Source organism: Oreochromis aureus, linkage group 13 (assembly GCF_013358895.1).
Source record: "Oreochromis aureus strain Israel breed Guangdong linkage group 13, ZZ_aureus, whole genome shotgun sequence".
Classification (NCBI taxonomy): domain Eukaryota; kingdom Metazoa; phylum Chordata; class Actinopteri; order Cichliformes; family Cichlidae; genus Oreochromis; species Oreochromis aureus.
This window is the reverse complement of record NC_052954.1, coordinates 2,193,956-2,206,193: the sequence shown is the minus strand read 5'-3', so window position 1 is coordinate 2,206,193 and position 12,238 is coordinate 2,193,956. Positions and strand designations below refer to the sequence as shown.

Below are 12,238 nucleotides of genomic sequence, written 5' to 3'. Positions count from 1 at the left end.
TTTGTTAGCAGGTAATATTTGTGTGCACCATTTTGAGGTTTAGACCAGGGCCGGTGTCCTGCAGGTTTTAGATCTCACCCTGGGTCAGCACACCTGAATCACATGATTAGTTCATTACCAGGCCTCTGGAGAACTGCAAGACACGTTGAGGAGGGAATTTAGCCATTTAAATCAGCTGTGATGGATCAAGAACACATCTAAAACCTGCAGGACACCGACCCTCGAGGCCAGGAGTTGGAGACCCCTGGTTTAGACGATCTGGTTCAGACAAAACAGCTGTTTGAGTTGGGTATATGGATGTAAGTCATTATTATAGAGATACTTGTCTCTATAAACATTAGTACTATATGATAATGCGCCCAGGCTCAAAGTGTACATAGTCATTGTTTGCCAGGAGCAAAACCAGATCAATCAAAACCTCTCGAGCTTTCAGACACATGTTATTGTTTGCATGAACACAGACATATACCATTGGAAACATTTTCAGCATAGCATAGAAAAGCAAAAAGTTATTTACTCGTTACCATCTGATGGTTTTAAATGGGTGGTTTGTGTTGCTCATGTAATCACGGTGTGAAAATAATTTTTAGCCCTGATCTGTGAAGGAAAACACATTATTCTAATTACACATTTTGAACTCTTTATGGCACATGAATGTAACATAACTAAGAAAAAAAAATTGTTTTAGACTTTACTTGAAACAACCACCAATCTGTTGAACTACGACCTCCACTGGTCCCTGGCTCACCTGCGTGCTGCTGTCACAAGAGGACTCCACCCACGACAAGACTGCTGTAACATCTGCCTCCAGCAGTACAAGAGGAGGCAGGATGCAGCTGAGGAGATCATTGTTTTCAGGTAACAAACACACTATACACATGTGTGTGTGTATTATTATATATATTTATATATATATATATATATATATATATATATATATATATATATATATATATATATATATATATATATATATATGTATGTATGTGTGTGTGTGTGTGTGTATATATGTATGTATATTGCTCTTGAAGTGCCTTAATGCACACATCAGCAATAATCTATGAAAAGACAGCAGAGACCCTATGAGACATTGCAAAAAGCAGACTGTGTCTACTGATTGAATTTTACACAGCTTTAATCCAGATTATGGCATAGGTTTTGGTTATGGCTCATTATTAGAATGCTTGAATGCAGCCCCACAATAAAGAAAATGGGTGATGACACTGAACACGACACAGATCCCCTCATGAGGCTTTATTTACATGCATCCCATCATCTTACTCTGTGGTGGTTGGCAGGTTCGTTAAGAGGATGCCTTAAATGGAACTTGTTGTTAAAAGCAAAAACAATCTATAGACATTAAAATGACTGTTTATAAATGTTTGTGTCTCTCCAGCTGTGGTCACCTATACCACCTGCAGTGCCTGCAGCAAAAGGATTGTGTGTGGGGCTGTGCTTCAGAGCTGCAACGGCAGTGGAGGTGCTACAAATGTTCGGCCATCCACGGAGGAAGAGTCGGGCCTTCCACTGAACCAAAGAGAGGCCGTAGCACATCTCTGGCACAGGTGTGTGTGTGTGTGTGTGTGTGTGTGTGTGTGTGTGTGTGTGTGTGTGAGACAGTGAATATGTCAGAGCTGTATTTTGAAACCAGTATGAAATGATACAAGTTTGTGTCTTTGACAGAAAGTTTGTTCAGAAATACAATAAGCACCAAGCTAAAGCAAAATGTGTTCTGCTCACATGTTCGTGAAACCCTTTATGACTCAGGCTGTGTGGAATCAGACAGTACAGATATGACTGCAGACGTTCAGCAGGGGGTTAGAAAGTGTGACATTAACTGTTGTCTCTCATTTTCAGTGGCTTAAAGCGATTTTGTGAGAGACAGCCCACAGTCTCATGGCTAGCTGAGGCATCTTTCCTTGTTATTCTGTTGCAAATAAGGCAGATTAAAGCTCTGGTGTTCATTCCAAGTACTGAACTTGCAGCTGTAGCTGATCCTTTGGCGCAGAGATGTTGATGCAGTTAAAGGAGAAAAACCAAACAGCTAATCCAATAAGACAGGAAGCAGAAATGTTATTAGTGGTGAAATCGGTAATCTGGCACTTACTTAAATACAGAGGAGTGCACCGACCTTCACAACATCTAACAAAGTCAACACTGTTGTAAATGTGCTCGTCACAGCAGGGGTGTCACACTCATTTTACATGGCAGACCACCTACAGCCCACTCCTTTCTGTCAGTGTGAAGACGTTACATATTTAACTGTTTTTCTACATGATGAAGAAAAAGCTCCTGTGACAAAGACAGGAATCCGTCAGCACGACTCTTTGGATTTAAATTGTAAGAAATAAAACTACAGAAAATTTCAGACTGTCCAGTTTTTGTTTTGTTTTTTAAACTGTAGTCATAAAAAACCTGAAATTTCTATAGCAGAGAGTGGAAAACAGAAGCGTTTCAAAGTTACAGAGATTTTTTAGAGACGTGACCGAGTGTTTTGCAGTTTGTGAAAGTTTCCATTTCTTCAGTACTGAACAGCAGAAATGAGGCTTTCTTGTCAGAGGTCATTTTTGAGGGAAAAACACTTTGTACACTGACAACACTGTACAATACTGGTTTGTAATAAACAAGCGAGTAATGCAGAAAATATCACCATCAACCTTTGATGGGAAACTGGTCTCGAAGCACACTGAAAGAGGGCTGTGCAGGAAGTGGGCTTTTATTGTGGTGGAAGCAAGACAGCGAAGCTAAGATAAATTCATGACCATGTTTTCCACATGTCTTCTTTTACTGTTGGTTCGGTGAGTTTTGGTCGTAGAGTGACGAAACCTGCAGTTTTAGAATCTGTGAGATGTTGTAACACGCATGTCCGTGTGCGTGCTGTCGGGTGAACGGGGGGATCCACGCTTTGTGTGGAATCTGTTTACCTGATCTTTAATGGCTGTTGGCGTTTCTGTGGATACCACACATGTCTGTATTTAACCTCCTAAAACCCAAACTCTTCCACGGCATGCATTTTTAATTTCTCTTTGCTATTTGGGCTGATTGGGACCTGATGAATGTAAAAACAAAGAATTACCTGATTTTTTTCTTTTTCTTTTTTTTTTTTACCTGATTTTTGTTTCTGAGAAAAATGAGATCCACATATGAGGACATTCGCTTTAAGTTTCAATAGAACAGTGGCAGTATAACATGCTCGTAAGTGGATACAGTGGGGCAAAAAAGTATTTAGTCAGCCACCGATTGTGCAAGTGCCCCCACCTAAAATGATGACAGAGGCCAGTAATTTGCACCAGAGGTACACGTCAACTGTGAGAGACAGAATGTGAAAAAAAAATCCATGAATACACATGGTAGGATTTGTAAAGAATTTATTCGTAAATCAGGGTGGCAAATAAGTATTTGGTCAATAACAAAAATACAACTCAATACTTTGTAACATAACCTTTGTTGGCAATAACAGAGGTCAAACGTTTACTATAGGTCTTTACCAGGTTTGCACACACAGTAGCTGGTATTTTGGCCCATTCCTCCATGCAGATCTTCTCGAGAGCACTGATGTTTTGGGGCTGTCGCCGAGCAACACGGACTTTCAACTCCCGCCACAGATTTTCTATGGGGTTGAGGTCTGGAGACTGGCTAGGCCACTCCAGGACTTTCAAATGCTTCTTACGGAGCCACTCCTTTGTTGCCCGGGCGGTGTGTTTTGGATCATTGTCATGTTGGAAGACCCAGCCGCGTTTCATCTTCAAAGTTCTCACTGATGGAAGGAGGTTTTGGCTCAAAATCTCACGATACATGGCCCCATTCATTCTGTCCTTAACACGGATCAGTCGTCCTGTCCCCTTGGCAGAAAAACAGCCCCATAGCATGATGTTTCCACCCCATGCTTCACAGTAGGTATGGTGTTCTTGGGATGCAACTCAGTATTCTTCGTCCTCCAAACACGACGAGTTGAGTTTATACCAAAAGTTCTACTTTGGTTTCATCTGACCACATGACATTCTCCCAGTCCTCTGCTGTATCATCCATGTGCTCTCTGGCAAACTTCAGACGGGCCTGGACATGCACTGGCTTCAGCAGCGGAACACGTCTGGCACTGCAGGATCTGATTCCCTGCCGTTTTAGTGTGTTACTGATGGTGACCTTTGTTACTTTGGTCCCAGCTCTCTGCAGGTCATTCACCACGTCCCCCCGTGTGGTTCTGGAATCTTTGCTCACCGTTCTCATGATCATTTTGACCCCACGGGATGAGATCTTGCGTGGAGCCCCAGATCGTGGGAGATTATCAGTGGTCTTGTATGTCTTCCATTTTCTGATGATTGCTCCCACAGTTGATTTTTTCACACCAAGCTGCTTGCCTATTGTAGATTCACTCTTCCCAGCCTAGTGCAGGTCTACAATACTTTTCCTGGTGTCCTTCGAGAGCTCTTTGGTCTTGGCCATGGCGGAGTTTGGAGTCTGACTGTTTGAGGCTGTGGACAGGTGTCTTTTATACAGATGATGAGTTCGAACAGGTGCCATTCATACAGGTAACGAGTGGGGGACAGAAAAGCGTCTTACAGAAGACGTTACAGGTCTGTGGGAGCCAGAGATTTTCCATGTTTGAGGTGACCAAATACTTATTTGCCACCCTGATTTACGGATAAATTCTTTACAAATCCTACCATGTGTATTCATGGATTTTTTTTCACATTCTGTCTCTCACAGTTGACGTGTACCTCTGGTGCAAATTACTGGCCTCTGTCATCATTTTAGGTGGGGGCACTTGCACAATCGGTGGCTGACTAAATACTTTTTTGCCCCACTGTATCAGGCCCTAGGAGGTTAAATGACACATTTGGCGGTACATCCCATTAAAGCAGATGCAGTCTGATGTTGCATTTCATGACATTGGACGGAGCTGGGCAGACTTCCAAACTTTGCTGTTTTAATGTCGTCATAATACTTGTTGTACTGAAACTAACATGGCTGAAACAACGCTGTCCTTCTCTCTGTGCCACAGACTCATGTGACATCAGCACGCCAAGACACAGGAGCGTCGGCTCTGAGGAAGAAGGTAGGTTTGTAATCGATCCCAGGACGCTGAGCCGTGGCCCACTGTCTGCTGCTGAATGAATTGTTTCTGCTCAAACGTTTTCGGAGCAATAATTTTGAAATCATGGAGTGATCACTGTACACAATTTATTCTATACAAATCTCATTTTGTAGTTTAATGTCAACATTAATATCAACAGTATTCTCTAGTTAACATGAGTGTCTTCAGAACGAATGTGAGACTAATCAAACTAATAATTATGTTGCAGTTCTGGTTTCTTTCTAAATTACTGTCATTTTTGCACTTTTTACAGAATATGTAACAAATTACATCTTAATAGACTGTTTGTGGTTTATGTGCTGTGACCCAGGTGTTCGCTGAGGCAACACTGGACCTTCAGCAGGAACAGTCCTGGGATGAAATCCGCTGCTTATACCGAGGACCATCCAGGGTATTAAAGCAGTTCTTTACACACTTTCATTTATACATGACAGATTCCACTGATGCTGAAATTAATATCAGGTAGTGCTTGTTATGTTATTTGTTATTATTGTTACAGTTAAAAAAAAAAGATCATTACACAACAGCAGACACAGAAGCATTAGTGTGTAAAAACAAAAAAAACAAATACATACGAGACATGACAAACAAAACCAGGCGATCCTACAGGTGAGTTTGTAAGCTTGTGCATGTGTACTGCTCTGAAATGTCAAACAATCAAGATGTGACTGAAGTGCAGGCTCGTTTGACAAAAGTGTTGCATTAGCTGTTTAGACATTATAGCTGCTTTTACACAAAGCTACATTTTGGTAACTGGACGGACTGATAAACAGTTTGATGGCCAGTTGAGCCACGAAACTGGTAAATAAAACAGATAAAAGATGCTGAAGCAGTCTTTGCTTATTGTATCCAATTATTTCAGTGCATGTAGCCTTGGTAGGGTGTGTCAATCTGTGGGACCAGCACCCCAAAACAGGAAGTCTAGATTGGCTCCCTGTTTATCTAATCCTAATGCATGTTTCTGTGGCTCAGCAGGCAGTGCAGATGAGGCCACTGGCTTCTGAATGTCTGCCCTCCCTCCTCCACTGGGAGGAACCCTGAGTTGCCTTGCAGGCCGAGTATTCATCAGTCCCCCTCTAGATCAGTGCCAAGCCGCTAAATTGAACTCAGTCAATTTAGGTGGTAAACAAAGCCTAGTGTTAGAGGGCTGGAGTAAGTTGTAAGAGCTATTTAAACTCTATTAATACTGTTACTGTTTCACAAAGGGTTAAAAAAGGAATGTCCATAATTTAGGCTATTTGAATGTGTGATATTTTATTAAAGCACAATCCAAAAATAATAAAATCAGAATCAAATCACTTGAATTATACTTATCTAACCTGCTGTGATCTAATGTTGACTAGTGTTCCTGATAATAGTCCAACAGGAAAACAGAATCCCTTGGAAATTCAGCTAATGGGACTGACTTACTGCTGACGCTACAATCCAATCTCTCACTGTGGTTGTACTGGGACTGAGGGCTCCCAATGCCCAGTCACTCCCAAAGCCATGCAACTTGTGGTTTAACGTCTTGCATAAGATTATTTGCATGCAGACTATGCAGCCAGTGATCAAACCACCAACTTTGTGATTAGTAGATGATGACCCGCTCAACCTCCTGAGCTGCAGTCAGCCAGGCTGCAGACCAGCGAGGTCGCCGTGCTATCCACCACCAACAATGCCCACGTGAGCATCAGGTCTGGACCGCGTGGATCTTACTTTGACACGTACCACCTACCTAAGCATTATTGCAGGCCATGTACACGCTGTCATGGAAACAGTATTCCCTGATGGCTGTGGTCTCTTTCAGCGAGCTAATGCAGCCTGCCAGAGAGCAAAAATGGTTCAGCAGTGGTTTGAGGGAAACATTGAGTGTTAAGTGTTAACTTGTGTCACTGCAGTCGAGCTGCTGTGCAAAGTCTAATCGAGGCCCCACCCAGCAGCTTACAGGACTTAAAGGATCTGTTGCTACAGATACTCCAGCACACTTTCAGGGGTCTAGTGGAGTCCATGCTGTGATGAGGTGGGGCTGTTTTGCAACAAAAGGGGGACCAGAACCATGTTAGGCAGATGGCCTGATTGGTGTAAATAAACTCTTTAAGATCGAAACCCTTTAATCCAACCATCGTAATGGTGTTTCTGCCCTTCAGTGTTGCAATGTTGAACCTTTGGAGCCTCTTGCGCTCAGCTGCACCCCAGTGATACCAGTGAAAGTGGAATAGTTGGATATTAAAGTGGAAAATGGCACTGGGCTGCACTATAGTGTGTGTAAAACACACCGTCAACAGTGGCATTAAGAAAACCATGGATGTGAAATGGTTTACTGTGCATAATTCAATAATGGATAAATCCATCAATTATCCATTATTTATCTATAATTCCACAAGTTTTACCTTTCTTTTTCTTAGTGACTGCAATACGTATTAATCAAGAAATTTAGCAGGAAGTTGGTTCATTCATTTCACTGTTTGATCTTTTTTTCTTCTGTTTCTATATTTTCTCTCTTTCCTAGTTGTCCATCCTTTCAGAAGTCTCCCACTGCCACGAGAAAACAGGATCTCTGTTCTCTGTCCAACCAGGAACAGAGAGTTTCCAACTGAAACTCTCCCCTCCGCCTCTCTTTGAAGAATAACATCACGACTGCTTGAGGAAAACGGTTTCCTTTCATTCTTTTCAACACCAAAGTCCTTTGGGATTGGTTGATGTCAGATCTCGCTTTAGTCCCAGTTCTATATTAGTTCTTCAGTATTTTTTGTTTGTTTTTTTACTGTGTACAACTTTACCCAAAATGTTGGTTGAAAAAATGATGCAGAAGTCTTCAGTTGGAACAGCTCTGTGCCTCACAGGAAGTCTGGCCCATTTTGAAAGAGAAGTTGATGTTTGGTCTAAGTGCAGGTTTGATGCAGCACTTAGACCCTGAGATGGGACTTCCAGGGAGTGATCTTTAAAAACAACATTGGATCACATCTTGTAAATCATTGTGATAATTCTCAGTGTAGCTCTGCTTTCCTCCACTGATGCTGCAAAGCTGCCTGAACACCTCAGAACTGCTAATATTTAAACTAACATATCTATTCTTGATTGAATGACCTGTAAAGATTTTCAGAAAATATTAGAAAAAAACGATGTACTGTGTAAAGATTAAATGAAGCAACGGTGTCTTTAGCATAATACTACGTATCCATTCCCTCTGTGTGTAGCCTGAGCTTTTCTGTTGTTTTGAGAGGCAGCGTGTGATTGTTAGTCGGGGGACACCTTGGCCTTCTCTGTTTAAATGACAGAGAGACTAGAGGGGAAACAAAGAGTGAAATTAAAGCTCAAATATGACTAAAAACCACTTCAAATGTTGTTTCTGCTGTAGTAATACTCCTACTCCACATGCTTGGTTTACAGTACATTATGGCTTCATTAATAATTCAACCAGAGCAACTGACTGATTCACAGCAAATGACACTGTTTTTCAGTCTCCTCATATACATATATGTACATATATAAGACTCTCATTAGAAGGTGGATTCAAAACCATTTGGCTTTCTGTTGCATATTATATAGTAACTGTAATGATTGTGGATGGATTTTATGATCATTATTATTATTTTATAACTTTCTTGTAACAGCAAAAAGCAGAAGTAGAGGGAAGTTTGGCTCACGCAGTGTTGTTTTGGGTTATTTAGTAACAATGGAGCACATGACTGGGGGGTGTGTGGTGCTCTGTGAGGCACTGTCACTCACACACAGCTTTAGATTTAAAATGCTCCCATTTAAAAACATCAAATCAAATTTGGCATCAGTGACATCACTGAACTTTGATACTAAATCATTTTTTAATGTTTCTCCTGTTTGAGAGCTGTAAGAATGGGGACTTACCCTCTGCTTAATAAACCAGCCATACTGTATATATGTCTCATGTATTGTTTGTTTAAGTTTTTTTTAGTTAAAGTTCTGCATCACACCACCTTAAAAATCAAAACTTTGCCTTCCTCTGGAGGAATCAGTTTCACCTTGAACTAACAGCGCACTGACATCTGAGCTCAAAACTCTGCAATCAGTTACATATTTCAGTTACATATATCAGGACAAAGACATTATCACACAGTTACAGAGAGCATGCAGACAGGATTTTACACCTCCCATTTCCAGAGGCTGAACATTAAGAAATAACAAAGTAAGAACAGCTGACAAGCAGTTTCATGGCCAGATGATGTTTTATTCTCTTGTTACACTGGACGTGCTGTGAAATGTTGAACCTGCATTGGTAGCTGTGCACTACAAGTCTCAATATGAGGTCACAGGAGCTGCTGTGGAAGAGGCCATACTTAGGCTGGAGAGATTGCAGATTTTAGCAGCTGTCAAATAAAAAGTCTTGAACATTCTTGAAAAAGAATGACTGAACTAGCCAGCTCAGCACAACAGTCTCACAGAAGCAGATGTCAAAGTCTACAATCAAAAGATGACTTCATGAATGTAAATACAGAAAGTTTACAACTACTTGTTACACTCAGGAGCGAGGAGGTCCGATCAGACAGGCTGTTTCTGCAAAAACAAACACAAGACGGAGGAAAGGAACAGCTCATGATTCAAAGCATAAAACATGATAGAGAACATGTAATAGCCATGTATGGGATATATGGCTGCCAATGGAAATGGGCCACAAGTCAGACAGTTAAAGTAATTTCTTGACTGAGAACACACGTGGCAGAAATCAGCCAATCACATCTTGATTCGCTGATTGGCTTCAGCACCCCATCAGTCCCGCTGACACTGATTTTCAGTCCAGTTCCTGTGCACTGTGGCATACCTCATCTTTAAGAATGGCTTCCTGACAGCCAGCCTTCTACTGAGGCTGTTTCTGATGAGGCTTTGGTGAAGAGTAGATGAGGCAGATGCATCTCTCTGGTCATGTGTCAGATCTTTGCTGGATTTGATCTCATTTCTTAAGTACATCACTTTCAGATACTGTTCACGTGCTGCAGATACTTTTACACCTGCTACATCCTCTTTGTCCTCCCCTTTTCCTGATTCCATAAAACATTCATAAATAAAAGCCTTGAAAGTGAAAACTGAGTGGAGAACTATTACACAAAATCCAAGACAGTCTGGAAGCAAAATCTGAAAGAAATGGTGGTGCCTCAAGGCTTTTGCACAGCATTGCATTTAATGAGGAACAAACAAACAAATAAAAGGACATAAGTAAAAACATGTCATAATTTATGTCCCTGTATGTGGACCCTGCACATTTTGCTATGTGTGTATCTGTATAGTCCATAATAAACAGCCAGGTTTGCAGAAGTCTTCACAGTTTATCTTCTGATAATGAAATTATGTCACTATAAGGATAGCAGACCCTTTAGTACTCAAAACTATATCACTGTTCTTATTATTTTGGAGATGCTACAACCCAGTCGTCTGGCCATCATCATTTGGTCTTTGTTAAAGTCGTTCTGCTCTTTTATAAAAAGCACTCTTCACTACCTGGATCCTTACTCAAGCCACGGGAAGTCCAGTGTACTCCGGTGGCCCAAGGCAATCATAGAGTTCCTGCTTGTTCCAGATGATTGTACTGGTTCCAGATCAGGTCTGTAAAGATGAAAAGGCAGTAAGTAAACATGTTTACATACACATCTAACATACTCTTTTACTTTGTGCATGTGTCAGCAGGAGAAGGGTGTTTCTAAAAACTCTTGGATTACAGCTAGACTTTACCAGGCCTAAACCTAAATCCCAGATGAAATTCTCCCACTCCCACAGGCACACTGAGGAATGCTGATTCTCTGCTCTGTCCACCTGGGTGGGTGCCAAGCTCCAGTCAGGAAGGAGGGAGAGGCTGAAGTGCCAGCAATCCTCCACCTCCCATTAAATTCCTACCCTGGACGAGCTCTCAAATAAAGAAAAGCCAGTGTTTATCCAGAACCAGGCCCCTCTAACAGGCAAAATTAAGCCAAAAGCCCCTTTTATCTATTTCTGTCAGAATCCCAGTCTTTGCCTAAAGGTCTCTTAGGCTGTCTTTTCCAAAACACATTGCTTATGCTGGTTATTCACATATAAATAACTATAAATTTTAGGTTTTCTTGTCAGACAGGGGAAACAGGTACAGTGCCTTTTCACTGGTTCTGAACTGGTGTCGTTTTGACCCGTGAGGATGTAACATATCTTTGACAAGTCCAGTTCAAAAAGGAAAACAGGATTTATGTTGTTACATTTTTTACAGCAAAAGCAAAAACAGGAAAATGTGTGTTTCCCGTTTTACTGAATGTGAGCAGGAAATATGGTCGTGAAAGTCATCCTTCATTTTTCCAACCATCACATCCTTGAAAACAAACAAACAAACAAACAAACAAACAAACAAACAAACAAACAAACAAACAAACAGGTGTATGTTTGTTTTGTAAGAATTCAGTTCAATTCAATTTTATTTATATATCATGTACTCTTCTGGGATTTCGGATGGATAATGAGCCTCTCTGCCAAACATCAGGTAATAGGGTGAGTATTTGGTGGTCATTTGCTTTTTAGTCAAAACATCACAATTCAGTTCAATTTTATTTATATAGCGCCAAATCACAGCAACAGTCACCTCAAGGTGCTTTATATTGTAAGGTCGACCCTACCATAATACACACAGAGAAAAACCCAACAATCATATGACCCCCTATGAGCAAGCACTTTGGCGACAGTGGGAAGGAAAAACTCCCTTTTAACAGGAAGAAACCTCCGGCAGAACCAGGCTCAGGGAGGGGCGGGGCCATCTGCTGTGACTGGTTGGGGTGAGAGAAGGAAGACAGGATGAAAGACATGCTGTGGAAGAGAGACAGAGATTAATAACAGATATGATTCGATGCAGAGAGGTCTGTTAACACATAGTGAGTGAGAAAGGTGACTGGAAAGGAAAAACTCAATGCATCATGGGAATCCCCGGCAGCCTACGTCTATTGCAGCATAACTAAGGGAGGATTCAGGGTCACCTGGTCCAGCCCTAACTATATGCTTTAGCAAAAAGGAAAGTTTTAGAAATGAAACAAGACCAGGTTTCCTCCAGAAAGTTTCACAATTATCTATGAAGCCCACGTGCTTTTTGGACACCACTCAGACAGATTCAAAGAGAACGTGCAGCTAAACATGTCACTCCTGGTCTGATTGGAGGGGACCAGAGAAAACTACAGTCCG

At 41.4% G+C, this 12,238-nt stretch overlaps 2 protein-coding genes across 5 annotated transcripts in view; one reads left to right on the top strand and one right to left on the bottom strand.

The window, feature by feature from the left end:
• Positions 1–8,970, top strand: part of vps8 (VPS8 subunit of CORVET complex) — an 84,259-nt gene extending 75,289 nt beyond the window's left edge. For all 4 annotated transcript variants that reach the window (XM_039621858.1, XM_031741006.2, XM_039621859.1 and 1 more), the window contains 5 exons: positions 689–858; positions 1,397–1,565; positions 5,003–5,056; positions 5,406–5,486; positions 7,587–8,970. In XM_039621858.1, the coding sequence (XP_039477792.1) occupies positions 689–858; positions 1,397–1,565; positions 5,003–5,056; positions 5,406–5,486; positions 7,587–7,706 (594 nt within the window). In that variant the 3' untranslated portion in view covers positions 7,707–8,970. The remainder of the gene's footprint in view (positions 1–688; positions 859–1,396; positions 1,566–5,002; positions 5,057–5,405; positions 5,487–7,586) is intronic.
• A 290-nt stretch (positions 8,971–9,260) lies between these two features.
• si:ch211-250c4.3 (uncharacterized protein LOC100535981 homolog) overlaps positions 9,261–12,238 on the bottom strand; it is a 44,404-nt gene continuing 41,426 nt past the window's right edge. Inside the window, exons 7-8 of the mRNA XM_031741012.2 lie at positions 10,547–10,651; positions 9,261–9,607 (exon numbers count right to left, since the gene is read on the bottom strand). Coding sequence (XP_031596872.1) covers positions 10,555–10,651 — 97 coding nt within the window. The 3' untranslated portion in view covers positions 9,261–9,607; positions 10,547–10,554. The remainder of the gene's footprint in view (positions 9,608–10,546; positions 10,652–12,238) is intronic.